Genomic DNA, 20,213 nt, shown 5'->3' with positions numbered 1-20,213 from the left:
ACACATAGTTACATCCCCTAATTATGTAATTAAAATTAAAACAGACCACAGATATTCATGCTTCACAATGACAAGCCGTCAGCTGTGATGGCATTGGTCATTATGAATATATATATATATATATATATATATATATATATATATATATATATATATATATGTATATATATATGTATATATATATGTATATATATATGTATATATATATATATATATATATATATATATATATAAGAAGTTTCTTCTGCTCATCAAGCCTGCATTTATTTGATCAAAAATACAGAATTTTTTTTAATATTGTGATATATTATTACAAATTAAAATAATTGGTTTTCAATTTATTATACTTTAAATTATCATTTATTTCTGTGATGCAAAGCTGAATTTTCAGGATCATTACTCCAGTCTATCCTTTAGAAATCATTCTAATATGAGGATTCATTATCAAAGTTGGAAACAGTTCTGCTGCTTAATATTTTTTCATAACCTGTGGTACTTTTTTAGGATACTTTGATGAATAAAAAGTAAATATATATATATATATATTTTTTTTTAAATAAAGGATTCTAAAGGATCATGTGATAGACTGGATGTCACATGTGACACTGAAGACTGGAGTAATGATCCTGAAAATTCAACTTTGCATCACAGAAATAAATGATAATTTAATGTATAATAAATTGAAAACCAATTCTTTTAAATTGTAATAATATATCACAATATAAAAAAATAAAAAAATCTGTATTTTTGATCAAATAAATGCAGGCTTGATGAGCAGAAGAAACTTCTTTCAAAAACATTAAAAATAGTAATGTGTCCAAAGTTTTGGCCTGTACTGATATATATATATATATTGCTATTTTGCAAGTTCTCCCACTTGGAAATCATGGAGGGGTCTGAAATTGTCATCGTAGGTGCATGTCCACTGTGAGAGACATAATCTAAAAAAAAAATCCAGAAATCACAATATATGATTTTTTTACAAATAAGTATTTGAACACCTGTCTATCAGCTAGAATTCTGACCCTCAAAGACCTGTTAGTCTGCCTTTAAAATGTCCACCTCCACTCCATTTACTATGCTAAATTAGATGCACCTGTTTGAGGTCGTTAGCTGCATAAAGACACCTGTCCACCCCATACGATCAAGTCAAGTCAAGTTTATTTGTATAGCGCTTTTCACAATACAGATTGTATCAAAGCAGCTTCACAGTATTAAATTAAAATAATACAACAAAGTTTGTTTCAAGAGGAATTTATTGATTGATAAAATTAAATTAAATATCCCCAAAATATCCCCAACTGAGCAAGCCAAAGGCAACAGTGGCAAGGAACCGAAAAACTCCATCAAGTGACCTAATGGTGTCCTAAAACTCCATCAGGTGCCTTAATGGAGAAAAAAAAAACCTTGGGAGAACCCAGGCTCAGTCGGGGGCCAGTTCTCCTCTGGCATTTATGAGCTAGAGGCCGGATTGTAGTTTGAACTGTAGGATTATATGAATGCCTGGCTGAAGAGATGCGACTTTAATCTAGTTTTAAACTGGGAGAGCGAGTCTGAGCAACGAACAGTATCAGGAAGACTATTCCAGAGTTTTGGAGCCAAATGTGAAAATGCTCTCCCTCCTTTGGTGGTTCTGGATATCCTAGGTATGACCAAAAGCCTTGAATTTAGTGATCTTAGAAGATCCGTTAAATAGACTGGAGCTAATCCGTTTAGGGCTTTATAAGTCAGTAGCAATATCTTATAATTAATACGGAGCTTTATAGGTAACCAATGCAGTGATGATAAAATCGGTGTTATATGATCATATTTTCTTGATCTCGTAAGAACTCTAGCGGCGGCATTTTGGACTAACTGTAGCTTGTTTATTGAGGATGCAGGACAACCAGCTAATAAAGCATTACAGTAATCCAGTCTCGAGGTCATGAATGCATGAACTAACTTTTCTGCATCAGAAACTGATAGCATATTACGTAACTTAGCAATGTTTCTAAGGTGGAAAAAGGCTGTTTTTGTAACATATGAAATATGATTTTCAAAAGACAGGTTGCAATCGAGTATAACACCCAGGTCTTTTACTGTAGAGGATAAAGTAACAGGACATCCTATGATGTTAAAGTTGAATTGTGCGAGGTTTTGTGGGCGGTTTTTTGAACCAATAAGTATTACCTCTGTCTTGTCTGGATTTAATAAAAGAAAATTACGCGTCATCCAATCTTTTATATCTTTAACACACTTTATGCTTGAGTGTCATCAGCATAACAATGGAAACTAATTCCATGTTTCCTTATAATATTTCCAAGTGGCATCATATATATTGAAAATAACAGAGGGCCTAATACAGATCCCTGCGGCACTCCATAGTTTACTGGAGTTATGATCGATTTTTCTCCATTTAAATAGACAAAATGGTAGGGGTCAGATAGGTATGATTTGAACCAGCTTAGTGCTTGTCCTTGAACACCAGTATAATTTCAGTATAGTTTCAGTATGAAACAATCAGTAAGAATCCAACTACTAACATGGCCAAGACCAAAGAGCTGTCCAAAGACACTAGAGACAAAATTGTACACCTCCACAAGGCTGGAAAGGGCTACGGGGAAACTGCCAAGCAGCTTGGTGAAAAAAGGTCCACTGTTGGAGCAATCATTAGAAAATGGAAGAAGCTAAACATGACTGTCAATATCCCTCGGACTGGGGCTCCATGCAAGATCTCACCTCGTGGGGTCTCAATGATCCTAAGAAAGGTGAGAAATCAGAACTACACGGGAGGAGCTGGTCAATGACCTGAAAAGAGCTGGGACCACCGTTTCCAAGGTTACTGTTGGTAATACACTAAGACGTCATGGTTTGAAATCATGCATGGCACGGAAGGTTCCCCTGCTTAAACCAGCACGTCAAGGCCCGTCTTAAGTTTGCCAATGACCATTTGGATGATCCAGAGTAGTCATGAGAGAAAGTCATGTGGTCAGATGAGACCAAAATAGAACTTTTTGGTCATAATTCCACTAAACGTGTTTGGAGGAAGAAGAATGATGAGTACCATCCCAAGAACACCATCCCTACTGTGAAGCATGGGGGTGGTAGCATCATGCTTTGGGGGTGTTTTCTGCACATGGGACAGGGCGACTGCACTGTATTAAGGAGAGGATGACCGGGGCCATGTATTGCGAGATTTTGGGGAACAACCTCCTTCCCTCAGTTAGAGCATTGAAGATGGGTCGAGGCTGGGTCTTCCAACATGACAATGACCCGAAGCACAAAGCCGGGATAACCAAGGAGTGGCTCTGTAAGAAGCATATCAAGGTTCTGGCGTGGCCTAGCCAGTCTCCAGACCTAAACCCAATAGAGAATCTTTGGAGGGAGCTCAAACTCCGTGTTTCTCAGCGATCAGAAACTGATCTAGAGAAGATCTGTGTGGAGGAGTGGGCCAAAATCCCTCCTGCAGTGTGTGCAAACCTGGTGAAAAACTACAGGAAACGTTTGACCTCTGTAATTGCAAACAAAGGCTACTGTACCAAATATTAACATTGATTTTCTCAGGAGTTCAAATACTTATTTGCAGCTGTATCATACAAATAAATAGTTTAAAAAAATCATACATTGTGATTTCTGGATTTTTTTTTTTAGATTATGTCTCTCACAGTGGACATGCACATACGATGACGATTTCAGACCCCTCCATGATTTCTAAGTGGGAGAACTTGCAAAATAGCAGGGTGTTCAAATACTTATTTTCCCCACTGTATATATAAGACAGACAGATATATAGACAGAGTTTGTTTTCAAATTTTTTATTATTATTTACAAAATATAATAACATGGACAATAAATCAATATAACAGGAGCAGTAATACATAAATTGCTTTAAAAAAGGTAAAATAAGTCAAGGCAGTGTTCGACTCCCTTTCGTATCTTCTAAACCTTGTGTAAACTACAGACAAAACTGAAAGCCAATTAGAAAACATGTTGAAGCTGAGCATATATAAGGGGATGTGGATGATAATACATGATGCTTTTTAATCCTAAATAACAGAAGTCCAGTCACAAATGAGGTACTACACTAGATTTGACGGTGCCAGTTTGTCTGGAAAGTGAAGGATTCTGGGTAGTATGGTGGGCTGACAGGTTGTGGCTTCACGCAAAGACAACTGGCTGCAAAACCTGAGAAACTTAATAGAGTGAATCCGCCACTTACATCAGGATTTGTTGGCGAAGCATACGGAGCGTATATTCATAACCCATTTAAAAACCCTCTTCAACACTTAGTACTGAAGTACCGACGGACCAGACCGAGAGGGAAACGATCAAAGCCCCTGAGGAACTTGTGTTTTTTATTATTATTGCACAAAGAGAACCTACAACGGGAAAGCCAACAAATGAACGGCGACGCAACTGCATTAGTAGTTCATTTTTGATGATATCTTCTTTACAAGTAAAACATTTTATGCTTTAGCAAAAAGAAATAGATTTAAAAATTAAAGTTCTGAGAGCTTATAAGAACTACATGCAATGAAAGAAAGAATTTACTGCGCAAGCGCTTACAAAATGAGACCATCAAACATTTCAAAGGGACTGTAAATCCTCGCATATTTCCAAAGAAGCTTACAATTAGGTAGTTAAAAAACACTTTCATTGCATGTAGTAGTCTGACAGAGACAACCAGCTCCCTAAAACACCTGGTTACTAGTTTAGTAGTTGAAGACAGCATGGTTTAAATGAGGAATTCTTGAACACATTCCTTGATTAAAGGGATCATTCAGGCAAAAATGAAAATTCTGTCAAAGTTTATTCACCCTCATGTCGATTCCAGACCTGTATGACTTACTTTCTCTGGCAGAACACAATATATATATATATATATATATATATATATATAAACATAAAATAAAAAAGTGTGGAAAAGGGGATCTGAACATCAGATAAAAGTAGTGCACTTTTAGTAGCTATTGGATTACGTTTATGCTACCTTTACGTAATTTTTGGAGCTTGTAGGTTTTGGACCCCATTTACTTTCACTGTATGGACAAAATCTGTGTTCAAACAGATTTGGAATGACATGAGGGTGAGTGACGATGACAGAATTTTCATTTTTGGTTGAATTATCCCTTTATGTCAGGCTTTTCTGGAGTAGCATGAAGAGCAACAACTGCAAATTCCAGGTGAATGACAGTTGTCACGTTTGCTTAGATCTGGAATGTTTCCCTTCCCAGTGAGTTGCTGTGTTGGATGGGTGCAGAGCAGATGGAGGAAGGGGGGCACAAGAGGCTACCGAGTACCCCAAAATCTGGGACGGGTGGGACAGGCGAGGAAGGCCAAGAAGAGTCAATTTGAAGCCTCCGTGAGGCAACGTACTCTGAGCAGGCAGGTATAGGATCTTCAGGAAAAGACCCCAGTTGTAGCTGGTAAAGACCTGCTCCCAGGAGCCCTGAGTCTGGCTGGGATGAAGGGACGGAGTGGCTAAGGGGGAGCGAGGAGAAGTAAAGCTGGGTGGACGGGGAGGCTATGTCTGGCGTCTGGAGCGCTCGTGGGAGAGGCGAAGATTGTCTGAACAACTGCTCCACCTGTGGGCTAGAACAAGTACCTGCACATAGTTCCAGCTCCCCAATGTCTCGCTCAGAACCTGGAAAAATAAGAAAATATTAAGGAAAAAGTGGTAGAGCATTTGGGGGAAAACAGAAAAGAAAAAAACGAGTAGATGTAGTTTCTGTTTCACAATTTAAAACGCATGCACAAAGACAACTTTTCCAAAGGAGTTCCACTCTGTTTATTCTTGTAGTGATTGGATCATTCCTGTTACGCAGTACCACATTTAATAAATATGCTTTGGTCGCGTTCAGACACTTAACTTAATTATAGCTTCATTATTTTCGAAAATAATGAAAGTATGAAAGTATAACAGGGTGGAAATAAAGAAATGAACAGGATAGAACTGAATAGGGCGTAACTAAGTTAGGGACTTGACAGTTTATAACAATCTTTTATTATAAACAGATGAAAAACTTAGAAAATTAGAATGCTGACTAACTGAAAGAAATTTGTTGAAGTACTAAAACTAAAACTGAAAAAATAAAAAGATGAAGCACATAAAAACACTAAAACCTAAACTAAAATTGAAATTGAAAATATAAAAAATAAACGCTAAATTAGAATATTAATAAAATACTAAAATAACACAATACAACACTGATGTAAACAAACAGATAAAGTTGTGAAATTTTGTCAGATTTCTGTATTTTTATCTCACAGTGCGGAATGTTTTAAAGTGAGTAACAGGACGGAAAGTAATATTGAGGACAAAAAAACCCTATAAAATAATTAGTGCTGTCAAATCAATTAATCACGATAAACTGCATCTTAAATAATATATGTGTGTATAATATATATTTTTATATATATATATATATATATATATGTGTGTGTGTGTGTGTGTGTGTGTGTGCTGTATATGTGTGTATAAAAGTATATTAAAGTATATATATGTATAAATATGTGTGTATGTGTATATGCAGTATAAACACACTATATACACACACACACATATATATATATATATATATATATATATATATATATATATATATATATACACATACACATATATACATATATATATATATATATATATATATATACACACATACACATATATACATATATACATATACACATATATATATATATATACACACATACACATATATACATATATACATATACACATATATATATATATATATATATATACATATATATATATATATATACATATATATACACATACGCACATTATGTTAACAAAAACTTTTATGTTAGATGTGATTAATCAATTTAACAGCACTAAAAATAATTAAAAATTTAAAAAAATATTCCACCCCTAAAAAAACCCCAGCTGTGTAGAAAATTTTGATTAGATACAGGAAAAAAAAATCTTGCAAAACTTTCAGGAATATTCCTTAAGTCAGTTTTTATGTTAGTAAAGCAGCCGAGAACATAACTAATATGATTACCATTTTTTAAAAGATGATTTATTTTTTATATAATAAAAAAGTGAGTTTAATATTTTATTCACTATATGAAGACATATGATGTGGGCATGAAAATGTACTACATAACAGGAATGATCCATTTCCCGGGACTTCTCCACTTCTGTTTTTACCTGTGTATCTGTCAGTTTTAGGCTGTCTGTGAGCAGCAAGCTCAGGGCTTTAATAGGAAGCGCGGTGTGCGTTTCCGTCGTGGACGACCCTGAAACTGAGCTGCGCAATTCAGGCTCTCCTCTGGATTGTTCGACCAAATGAAAGGTGACGGAACATAAAAGAACACAAACACAATAGGGAAAATGCTGGCAGATGGAAAACAACAATGAAACAAATCATAGACCAAAACCAAGAAAAATGCATTTATGCTGGACATAAACAAATGAACATAAATGAAGAAGCTTGTAAAAAATTAAGAAACTTGGCCGCAATGGAAGATTCCATGAATACATATGCATGTGGAAAAGTAAGTACTATATCCAAGAACTATAAAGCGTACCTTTTTTATCCAGCTCCATGACTGCAGGTGGCGATGGAGGCTGGAGTTGAATGGAAGACCTACTTGGCAAACCTTGATTGGCACCTTCTACATCACCAGTATCTCCATCCGGCTCAGCATCCTCTCTAAGAGACACATAAACCATTTAAATAACATCAGATCATTTATCTAAAAATGTGAAAACTTCAAACAAACAAACAACAAACACACTCACGTGTTCCCAGATGGTAGATTGCACCTTTTCCGACCCAGCTTGGTGGCCTGCTGTGTGAAATACTCATGCCGCTCTGATTTCTTCCATATGTAGTAGTACTCTACACACTCACCCACCGAGCGCGTGCGGACCTGGGTGAGGGCAAATAAGAGAGACCGACACATGAAGGCACTCTAATTTCTCTAAAAGTAGAAACATCAGCAGCAAATCCTACTGGGAAACAATTTATGTTATGATACAAATTTGGTACTCACCTTGTTGCCCTGTATGAGGTGGAAGTTCTTCCCATAGGCACGGTAGCCATGCTCAAAGTTACGACACTCCTCCTCACTCCAGGCACAAAGCTCTTCTGGGAATTTTTTTTAAAATATTTGAGATTAACCAGCTATACATATCAGGATTGTCACTTCCTGCTAAAGAAGGTTTGAGAAAGAAAGGCATAAAAAAGACAAAACAGAGGTCTTACCATTGAAAACCTTGACATTAAAGCGATATCTTCTTAGTGCCTCTTCTGGATTAAAGTTGCATTTTACTAGTTCATAAAGAGCCTACAAAAGAGATGGAATGAAAGAATAAGTGCAACCACTGAAAGATCAAAACATGACCCACTGAAGACAATAAAAACTTACAACGAGATACAAAAGAATGAAACCACTAGTGAAAATGCATCTATGTAATTTCAGAATGTCTTTTTATGTGGCATGTTGCCGCTTTGCTTCAATGACAGTAGCACCAGAGTTGTATGAAATCTACAAAACCCGATGATCATATTTTCCAACATGTTTTGTAAAATCAAAAAAAATAAAATAAAAGCTTATATAATTAGAAATAGTGCAGATTGAATGTCACTACATAGTTTAAGAAAGTACTGGGTAGGAAAACTTGATTAATTTTGCACAGAGTGGTCTACTGATACTGACACTTAACTATGGGGTCCCACTGGGCTCTATTCTTGGACCATTATAATTTCATTATATATATTTAAATTAAATTGTATATATGTATATACACTATATATATTTGGACAATGAAACTGAAACACCTGGTTTAAGACCACAACAATTTATTAGTATGGTGTAGGGCCTCCTTTTAGAGTCAATACAGCAGCAGCATCTGTTCGTCCTGGGAATGACAGGCAGAAGTCCTTCACAGTGGCCAGAGGGATTTTGAGCCATTCCTCTTCCAGAACAGCGGCCAGGTCACTATGTGATGCTGGTGGAAGAAAACATTTCCTGACTCGCTCAATAATATTTAAGATCTGGTGACTGTACAGGTCATGGGAGATGTTCAACTTTACTTTCATGTTCATCAAACTATACTGTCACAAGTCTTGCTGTGTCTTGCTTGCTGTCACAACTATCATGCTGATACATGGCACCTCCTTCAGGGTACAATGTTTGAACCATTAGGTGCACATGGTCCTCCAGAGTGGTTTGGTAGTACTTGGCAGTGACGTGCCGATTGAGCACAGTAGGGGATGCCATGATATTGCAGCCCAATCACTGATCCACCCCGTGCTTCACTCTGGGCAACAACAGTCCGGGTGTTAAGCCTCTTTGGGGCTTCTCCTCACCGTAACTCCCACGCCGGATGAGGGAAAGACAGTGAAGGGTGACTCAAAGAACAATTCGGGCCCTATCTTGCACCCAGCGCAATTGACTTTGTACACCGACGCATGTATCATTCCTATTTTGCACCCGCGCACAGCGGACTTTTCCCTCCACAGACGCACGTCGGTAAACTAGGAAATACACTTGCGCTCCCCGTGGCGGTTCAGCGCAAAGAGGCGGCGTGTTCCGGTGCAAACGTTCCCTGGTGCTATTTTGCAGGTTTAGAAAACAATTCCGCCACTGACCAGGAAAAACCTAGTCTAAAGTCAGTGGCGCGTTGCACATGTTATTCATATGCTAGTTTAAGGGCGCATGCTTGGCCATAATCAATGTAGCGTGTGCACAACGCGCATACACTTTGATTCTCTCATCTACACAGAAGCAGCAGTTTTCATTTTTGCAAATCATACATTATTACAATAGATAGATAGATAGATAGATAGATAGATAGATAGTTTATTATAAAAGCATAAATCTAGCTTACACATTTTCCCAAATTATCATACGCCTGTTTAACCGAAGTTAATTTGGGTGGGTTTCTCCATCCCCAACGTCACTTCTCTGTGTTTTACGGCCCTGACGAGAACGTCGGTCTCCTCGGCTGTGAACCGCTCCTGGCGCACGTCTGGCAAATCCGCCGTTATAATAGCAATCCGCCATAGAACAAGCGCCTGCTCTTAAAGGGAATGTGAGATGTCGCTCTGATTGGTTTATTTCACGTTACGCCCAAACCACACCTATGAATAATGAAGCTACTTCAGACCAACCCATTTTAGATTTGCGTCGGGCGCAAGAGTCATTTATCCCGCCGGTATAATAGCAACAGCGCCCAAGTCACCAGGCTACGCATTTATAGGTATGAAAGCTCCAACAGTATATTGCCCGGTTTCATTGTCCAACCTCTGTATATACACACGCATGTGTGTGTGTGTGTGTGTAAGTTTAATTACAAGATGTAACTTGTCAAACACATCATACATTATTATTTGTCATAAAAATAATTAAGCAAAATTCAATAAATCAGTCTAGCAAGCAGTGTTGTTATTGTTATCTAAAGCTTAAAATATTAAAAACTATTTTTATAATTGAAATAAAGCTGAAATAAAACAAAATAAATGAAATGGAAAATAACTGAAATATATCCTGAAGTACTAAAATTCCTAAATCTGAAATTACTAACATTAGTGAAACATTAAGAAATACTGTCAAAATATTAAAATTCAAAATAATAATAAATGCTATATTACTATATAAATAATACTAAAATAACACTGCTAGCATGCTTCACCCTCCAATTCAGCCACTTTCAAATTGCATGAAAAATAAAGAGTTATATCTGAGTGATTCAACCCAACCTGCTCATTGTCTTTGACTATATCTCCTGTGGTCAGACTGTTTGAAGGTCCACTGTCACTCCCTTTTCTCTGGACTTCAAGCAAAAACTTCTCTACTGCCAGACTGGACAACACATCAGGAGTCCACAACAACTGGTCCTCATTTTCATAGGCTGGGGATAACAGTAACAAAACAGGTGTGGGTCCTAGGGGACTCGACAGGTCGGTTATGCAAAATAGACCACTGAAACCACAATCCTGGAGCCAGTGTAAAGGATACCAGCCGAGAAAAGACACTCACCTCTTTCATAAAAGGTGTGTGTACAGAGAGAAGGAATTAAAGCCTGATACTGGGGGCCCACCATGATGTCCTGATAACCAAAACATGGCATAAAAGCATTACTACAATGTTTTTTTTTCCACTAAGCTGAATTTTATAATATTATAATTGAATATTGAATATTATAAATTCAATTTTATAGATACAACTGTTCAAACATTTGTGGTCAGTAAATTTTTTGTTTTTGAAAGAAGTCTCTTATTCTCACCATTGGTGCATTTACTTGATCAAAAATACATTAAAAATAGTAATAATGTGAAATATTCATTCAAAATTAAATTAATATAAAATAACAGTTTTCTATTTGAAAATATTTAAAAATGTAAATTACTCATGTGATGCAAAGCTGACATAATCCTTTAGAAATCATTCTAATATGCTGATTTGGTACTTTACAAAAGTACTTCACTTTGATACAATTATTATCAAAGAGTATGAATTTCTTTTAAAAAACATAATGGTCATGTTTTCCAACGTGAAATTTTTAAGTATTGTGTCAGAAAACTTTATTCATTTGGCACAGAATGGCCTACTGATCCTTTTAAACTATGGTGTACCACTAGGCTCTATTCTAGGACCATTAAAATGTCATTAAACATAATTGTTAACCAAAGCTAAAACTATTAAAATAATTTTTGGTCACTGAAATAAAGCTAAAATTAAATTAAATATAAACATAGTAAACTATAACATTAATCATTTTTTTTACCTTTCGGCCATCACTGGAGGGGTTAGAGGTGCTTTCTGAGTCGTCTTCGGAGCAGCTGACTGAAGTGTCTTTGTCTTCACCTGGCAAGATTAAGAACAGGTTCAGAGCTCAAACATTTTTGACAAAAGAAAAACATGATTAAGTTTCAAATGTATGCGCAGTGTAGAAAAATCGGATTTAACAAAATAAAAATAAGGCAGCTAGCATGACATTGCTTACAAGAATATTCACTTAGGAGTTGATAGTACAGTAAAATAAGAGGCATTGTAATGTAATGTGCTACCTCTTAGGTGGTGTAAGAGGTCAGATGCATGGGACGTGATGGAGAGTGTGAAGTCATCAGCAGAGGAATGGTTGTCCACATCCTCTCCTCCTGAGAGCAGATCTTTACCTGTCTGAACCTACAAAATTACAGACTTTATTTGCAATTATAAGAAATAATATGTTACTTTGCAATTTTCCAAATGAAGGTCAGAGCATTTCAAGAATCTACTAAGGAGGACAAGCCCAAGAGTAAACCAGTGATAGTGACCTTGTCCAGTGTTATTTCAGGCAGACTAGCTGCTAGCTCATTCGGCTCCTGTTGTTGTTCCAGGACAGGATCAGGCATGTTGTACCCATAAAGTGCCAGCAGTTGCTCGAGTGGCATCTCACCACCCTGTGGAAAGGTAAATGAAACAATCCTTTTTTTTTGTAATAAGAAGCTAATTTAATCTATCAATGCAAAGCAAGAAGTAGTTCCACTCACTGAATGGGTCTTGGTTGCCATCTTTACCGCCTGCTTCCGCAGGGCTGCCAGGGTCCAGTCCTGCTCCTCTAGGAACGTGGATGCCCGGGAAGGGGCCTCCAGTGGCGCCGCATAGCCCTGGTGGAAAATGTCTACACGACTGTGCCGTTGTTCCTTGGAGCCCATTCGCACAGCTAAAGCACAATGAAAGCAAAGAATTCTCAAAATACATATTTCATATCAATAATTCAATTATAAGTCAATTACATTGCTAAATGTTGGTTAAATTTAAAAGTAATTGGAAAAATAGATTATAAAAATGTTTTGAGAATAGGTGTTGCATTATTTGTAGGCGGATGCCACTTGGTTTTATATTTTGATTCTCAAACGTTGACATTTCAGGCATTTTTAAAAGTGACTTATGTCTCCAAAAAACTTACAAAGATAATGTGGAAAAATGAAATAGGCCAGCCACTGTAAAAAATAATAGTTGGTTTAACTTTAAAAAAGTAACCAACCTGGTTGCCTTCAAATTTTGAGTTCATTGAACAGATTGGTTTAATCAACAGAAACTCAAAAAAGTATGTTATCTGAACCACGTTAATTATCTAAGTTGATTTGACAAAAAAGACAACAAAAAAAGCTGACAAAATCCTTACAAAACTTTACCACAAAAACATAATTTTCACCAAAATTACACTGTTTAAATCATTGTTCCAAACGTAGGTTCGGGAGGAGCCTAAAGATTCAGTCCTGTCCTTCATAATAATGAGCATATAAGCAGCAGGCACTGCACCATCCCAGCGACAATTCTTCCAGCATCCCTCCTCCACCTCCTCCATTTCTCTTATAATTCCTCTGCACATTACTGTTATGGGGGAGTTTAGCTCGAGCCTCCATCGAGGACAGCAAGCCAAGTTTGTTTACCATTTAACTATTAAGACTGCAAAGGGCAGGAGAACTCGTGAATTACTCTTCAAAGACTTTTAGACTATTTCATGAAATATTTAATCTAGAAGAATATTTCCAATACTAATTGTACAAGATTTTTTAGAACATAAGCCCTTACAAAAATGTACCATGGTAAACATAGTTTACACCAAAATAGCAGTTATTGTTTCTACGGTAGAAATGTGATAAGAAATTGATCAAAATTGCAATAGTATCACTAAAAATAAAGGTTCCAAAAGTGGATTTTCTCAGTGATGCCATAGTGTGAAGAACATTTTAATAATCCAAAGAATCTTTTTCCACTATGTGCGATGGAAATGTTCTGTGGATGTTAAAGGTTCTCCGTGGAACAATCAGTGCCAATGAAGCACCTTTGTTTTTAAGACACATGGTTTAGTAACATCTTGTCTCTTTCAAGCCTCCCTTAGAAAAATGACTTTATACCTCAAAATTGAACTTAATTCTCAAGGCGTACCTCATAGACACTTCTAGACGTAGTCTAAAACTCAAAGTAAAGAATTTTTAAGCACCTCAAACATGTTTTATGTGTCTTTTTCTCATTTTTTCCTAACGGTTAAACGCATATGTGACCTCTTTGAGCTTTGCTGAAGTTTGCAGCGGTTAGTCACTCAGGCGCTTTCCTGTAAGTCAGTGCTGAACATTTGCACCGTGACTCCGAACCGGTGCGAGAAGGAAACAGTTTTAGGGAAGTCGAGGAGGCTGTGACAGTATATCTGAAGTTTTGAAAGTTTAGACCTGCCATCCGTCCTGCTCCGCGCGCACCTGGGACACACTTCAGCACCAGCGCTCGCGCAGCTCTCCCGTTGTTTCGTACGGCGCTCGATCTGGCGAATTAAACGCTCGTGAACGCGTACAGACAGAGAGATAGATAGAGTGGCGAAACGCTGAGGAGTGCTCCCATTTTAACTTCCTCCTTATTAGTGACCGACTATCTTTGCCGTTTTCTGGGTCGGTCGGTCAGACGGCCGGGGTCTTAAGCTGTCTGTTAATGCGCGGCTGGCGGTTAAAGTGTATCGGAGCGGTTGAAACGTTTAATCCTTGTGTTGTTCTTCCCCCAAGCCCCGCAGCTCACTTACCTCCGCCATTCCGATTCTGCGCAAGCGGTGGAATGCCCGGATGTTGTGTAGAACTCCTATTGAACTTACATTCTGACTAACAGCACTGATGATAGTTACCAAACCATGTCAAACTAATCATAGAGGTTCTCTTATGCGGTGTATATATTTGTGTTGAATAGAAATGGATCCCACCGGTAACATTTGTGAGCAAAATATACTTTAGCGTCGAAGGGTCTAAAATAGATGATGTATTTTCAAAGTTATCAAATATGATTTAAATTGCAACTGTCTTGACTTCACGTGAGCCTTTTTACATGGCTAATGTACAGTCACATAAGCAGATGTTTAATTTCAGTTTGTGCCATGATCGGAGGTTCGTGAAAAAGGTTACAAAACTTCTACCATATTTGGTAGCCTACATCTGATATTTTTTAAGTGTTTATTGTTAATATATTTCCAACTTTTTGTCTCATATTAATCATGATCACAATCCATGTTAACATACAATATCGTAGTAGGCTACCGTTTAAAATTTAAGGGGTCTGTAAGATAAAATAAAAAATAAAATTAAAATAACTGGTTCTTTTCAGCATCATTACTTCAGTCTTCAGTGTCACATGATCCTTCAGAAATCATTTATATGCTGATTTGGTTCTATTGAAATATTTCTTATGTTGAAACAGTAGGGCTGCTTAACATTTTTGTGGAACATTTGACTACAATTGTGCTACATTTGTCCTTGATTTTAAGTATAGCTCCAGTTTGAATAAGTAGGCTAACTGATTGATTTACATTGTAAAAAATAAAAAATATATTTTTTAAATCCCCTTAGATTTCAAAATATTATGATTAAATGTATTAATATTAAATTATGTTACTTTGTTGTTTGCAACTTTCTTTTAGGTCTTAACTTTCCTTTCTTTTTTTCAGTAGTTTTCCACCGTTTACAATTTTGACCAAGAATAAAACACATTCTTTCACTATTGTTTTGAACTTTATTATTATTATTCAATATTATTACAGTTTAGAAAATGTAAGTTTGTTTAAAGGAGTAAAATACACATTCTTAAATAATGGGATTAAATAAGTTGCATATGATTTGAGTAGGTTTTTATTTGTTCTTAAACAACTTTCTACTTATAAATTTTTTTTTTTTTATCTTAAATTAACTATAATGCACGGGAGCGGGTAAACTCTAAGAAATGAGCATTGAAAAACTCACCAACTCAATATCTATGGTGGCCTTGGTAATGCATGTGGTAAAGACTCCATATGATATTTCTGTAAAGTTACAAACTGGACTATTAAATCCTAATGCACGCAGTTTTGGATGACTTGGATTTATTTAATCCAAAGGCAAATCCAAAAACCCCTTTGGATGGGCACTTCAAATGTTAGTCTATTGTAAAGATCTTGTTTTGAATGGTTTGTGGTTGCCCTGCACGCATAATAAACAAACTCCAGCTGGCCCAAAACACAGCAGCTCGAGTTCATAGAACCAGCAAGTGTTAGGCTGCATAAAATAGGTCAACCGGAACCAAGAACACTTCCCATAACACCCGATGTACTTGTTACATCGTAAGAAGAATGGCATCCATGCTTATATTAGTCTCTCTGTTTATCCAGAGGTTACCGTAGTCAGCCGTATCCGGTCCGTATCCAGATGGTGAACCTGCACCCTAAGACGACCACAACGGCCCTGAATCTCAGCGGAGACCCCGTCTACTAGACAATCCCCCTGTGAAGACCTTGTCGACACGACAGCCATCAACACAGATCCTCAGCAGAGACCACAAGAACCAGACAAGTCCACTGCACAGACCCTATGACCAGTTTCGGCTCCATACCGGCGTGATGAATCCGATCTTCAAGCAAAAGGAACTGAATGAAATATTTGAATGCTACCGATCCACAATCTGATTTCTGACTTGTGATGCAGCCTGAATCATAATCACACCATGTTCATACGTTGGGAGAACTGAGTTTTTTTCTCCATTCTGTCACCTGATGGAGTTTAGGTTCCTTGCCACTGTCGCCTCTGGCTTGCTTAGTTCGGGACACTTAATATTCAACAATATTATTGATTTGACTGTTGTATGAGAACTGAACTGAGCTGGACGATGACATCACTGTTTTCTGCAGAACTGCTTTATAGATGAAATGAACTAATTAATAATTGATGATCTTTACAACGGAACTGAACTGACTTCAGCTGAACAATGACATTATTTTCTTTAAGAGCTGCTGTACAGCCAAAATGATGGCTGGAATAATTTTCCAATTGTCACTGTAAAGCTGCTTTGAAACAATATGTATAAAGCGCTATATAAATAAAGGTGACTTGACTTGTATATAAGGCCTGAATTGCACACTTGCACATGCTCACAGACTGTGTTGTTTTGACATTGGATGGCATGTATAGACTCCATGTGATCTGTGCTACTAATCAGATGTAAATTCAATGGAGAGGATGAAGGGGGAGTGGCGAGTGTGTTGCTTGCAGATAAACTCATGTATAACAGTGTGTGTGTATCAGTACGGGTCGTCCTTTTGCCTTGATGTTCTATAAGCTATGCTTCCTTGCCAAAAGCCCAATCCTAGAGACTAACAGAAACCACACCACTGGTTTCAGATCAGAAATCAACCGTAAAGTCTGCAAACACCTGTGCAGTTTCTCAGAGGATGTGGTCTGACTGAAAAGAGCTGACGGGTTCTTTGCTGTGGAACAATTCAACATTCATAAATAATGTTTTAAATAATTGATATGATCAAATACATTGTATTTAAAATAGATTATGAGATTTGATTCTTTTAAGGAATACTCAATTATATTGAATTAATTAAGTAGGCCTATTTTTTCTCTGCTGATTTTGACTTATGAAATTTTATATTGATTATATATTGATTTTAGAAAATATGACTGTAAAACCAAATGCAAGAGATGCAGATTGAATTCCAGTTGATTGCCATATATTTCAGTTCTGTTGACTCGTCCATGTCATTTGATTCAGAAAGCTTTTATTAAAGATAATAGAGCTTGTTTAATATCCTGCTCATTGCCACAGAGACACAAAACACTGATTCCATTCACGTTTGCATTTACATACACTTGCAATCAAAAATAATCAAAGTGAGAAAGTAAGAATTCAAAACCTTACGTCGTTATCAGTAGATGTTTATTATATCCCAAATATTCCATGAGAGAGGTGTCAGCTGGGTTCATTTAAACTCAAAATGATGTCAAATTATTTGATCAAAATTGCTTGTATGTATCAATAAATATTTTGATCTAATTACTGAGACTTATTATGTATATTTTAATTCTATACACATTACCATAATACCTTTAAGGTTCTGGGTTGAATATTTCAGAATAAAAGTGAATATACGGTCTCATTGATGTAAAGACCGAACACACAAAAAATTGCAATGAAAACACAAATGCAAAAAAAATAATCGAAATAAAAACTTTGTGGGGAAAAAATATATTATATTTGTGCACATATGCATTACAACGAGAAACAAACATTTACACAACAACCTTGGATCAATCAAGTCCCCCTGTGGTGAAAATCAAGTTTTTAATGTTTTTTTTTTTTTATATGTCTATGTGGTGTTTTTAATATGGTTTAAGACAAACCATGTGTAAATGTATAAGTCAACACCATTGCTGAGTTTTTTCTCCTTAAAACGGCAGTGAACCGTAAAGACAGTCTTAAAAACGCGTTTTGAAATCGCTGGTGTTTTTTTTACGTCACAAACTACTTTGTAACCAATCAGGTCAATGTATGATCGGCAACAGAGCTGGTGCGAGTGAGTGGAGGCGGGGCTAATTTGCACATTCATAAACCGCGAATACTAAATGAGGCAAGGGTGTAGAGTTACATTCAGGCTATTTTAAGGCATGAATAATTTTTTGAGAAAGGTGAGTTTTAATGGATAAAATTATTGACTACAGGGGGACTTTAATATTACCAAAAAACACTAGGGGGTAGTGTCTGTAGGCGACCCTCTTCCTGTCATTAAAGATGCAGAAAGCGATTTCTGAGAAGTGCTGTTGAAAGTGGATCACACAGAGAGCGAAAAGACACTTTTAGCCAATCAGCAGTAAGGGGCGTATACACTTAATAGGGGGGTGGAGCTATCAAGATCATTTTGGGTAGGGGCATGTTTGTTTTGGTGATTTCATTTATCAACAGCCTTTTTCAGAAATCGCTTGCAACTTTAACTTTGATTTAGTCAGCATAAAGTAGCCTACTAATAAACCATATGTTCATGCGCATACAAAAGGCTTCAACAATTCACATGAGTCCTTCTCCAGTCATCACTTCTCTTTAACTGTAAGCCTATATCATATCGTTCCCTTTTCTATGAGCTGTTAAAATAAAAGCAGACACTCATTTTGAGAATAATCCTTTGTTATAGCTCAAATGTCCTGGACAATCAAAAATGATTTTCTCATGTTTCAGTCATCTGAAACTGATTTATCAAATCACTGTAGGCTACTATTTACTCACTTGTAATTTCATCAGTTATCTTACTTTATTAATGTGTTCCTTTCTATGAAAGCGCCAAAACAATAGCAGAATATCGAACACATGATTAGGCAAAAATATTAACTCGGCCATTTAGCCTAACTAATGACTGGAAGCATAGACTAAAAGAAAATGTTTATGTTTAATTCAGAACTCAGGCTTTTCTTCTCAAATTTGTGAACTTTGATTAATTTCGAATCCAAACGTCTGAATCCACAGAAACAGATTTAGAATCAAACTTAAAACTGAAAATAATCATAACGTTTGAGGATTTTGAAAAATTAAAAACGACGACACGTTATTAAAACGAAGAATTGAAATTCGAATCATATTGTTAAAAATGTCATCTTTATGTAATCTTTTGAGATATTTTTTTATTCATATATTTTTCCAGTGGACAGGATGTTGGAAAGCACGTTCTTCTGGTGAACCGAATAAAAAACATGATTTAATTTCCGCTGAAACGTTTAAAATAGAAGTGCTGACAGTTTAAATTAATGAGTTACTCAGGCCTTTATAAACATATAAATACCATTTCCTGCCATTTGCCAAATTTTCTATCGCAATGAAAGCATTACAGACATTGAAATGCAGATAAGCTGAAAACAGCTCATTTTAGAATGTTTGCACAGTTTGTCACTGATAGTATAATAATATATTTTCTTTTTGTGCAGTATTCGAGATATTTAATTATATCATTATTTGTTTTGATTATTTTTAAAGCAGACACCATCAAAATTATCTGTGGTTTGGCAGTGGTACCAACAAACCACCAGAAGGGGGCAACGTCACCTCAAGACTTTCTTAAAAGTGTTCTTTCTAGAGGTAGACAATAAATTAATCGAACTTTTGACAGTAATATCTAAAATTATACACTGACACAAGATGAAGTCTTCAGTCATATCAGTCTTCTAGAAATATCAGTTATTCATGAAGGTTGTCCCCCATCGTGGTGACAGCATTGATATATCCAGCCAAGTCACTTTAGCCTGTCTCACGCACTGGTTCAGGCGGACACAGGCTGACAGTGGTCAGGTCAGCTGTGTTGGTGTTTAAGGGAAATAATAAACAAGTTTGTAAATGTAAACAGAATGAGGAAGAATATTTGTGTTTTTGTGGTCCTGTTTGTGGATGACACAACCAGTCTGGGATAACATGATGTCCTTGCGTTGTGC

The 20,213-nt window shown here is 36.5% G+C and overlaps 1 protein-coding gene and 1 long non-coding RNA gene across 3 annotated transcripts in view; one reads left to right on the top strand and one right to left on the bottom strand.

Annotated features, from left to right (window-relative positions):
• Window positions 1-20,213, top strand: part of LOC309476597 — a 154,035-nt gene that overhangs the window by 46,139 nt on the left and 87,683 nt on the right. The window lies entirely within an intron of this gene.
• Window positions 3,779-14,545, bottom strand: mier2 (mesoderm induction early response 1, family member 2). Of its 2 annotated transcripts, XM_082139955.1 has the most exons (13): window positions 14,522-14,545; window positions 12,495-12,667; window positions 12,279-12,404; window positions 12,030-12,147; window positions 11,747-11,826; window positions 10,999-11,068; window positions 10,719-10,870; window positions 8,220-8,301; window positions 8,008-8,102; window positions 7,754-7,884; window positions 7,540-7,664; window positions 7,160-7,280; window positions 3,779-5,623 (listed from the first exon to the last, which is right to left on the bottom strand). In XM_082139955.1, the coding sequence occupies exons 2-12, from the start codon at window positions 12,657-12,659 to the stop codon at window positions 7,201-7,203; spliced, it is 1,224 nt and encodes a 407-aa protein (XP_081996081.1). In that variant the 5' UTR covers window positions 12,660-12,667; window positions 14,522-14,545; the 3' UTR covers window positions 3,779-5,623; window positions 7,160-7,200. The 2 variants fall into 2 exon arrangements, with proteins under 2 accessions (XP_081996081.1, XP_081996080.1); XM_082139954.1 differs by lacking the exon at window positions 14,522-14,545 and having other exon boundaries at window positions 8,008-8,099.

This window comes from Leuciscus leuciscus, assembly GCF_965113295.1.
Source record: "Leuciscus leuciscus genome assembly, chromosome: 15".
NCBI lineage: Eukaryota > Metazoa > Chordata > Actinopteri > Cypriniformes > Leuciscidae > Leuciscus > Leuciscus leuciscus.
Note: the sequence above shows the minus strand (reverse complement) of the source record. Positions and strands in the feature narration are given on the sequence as shown.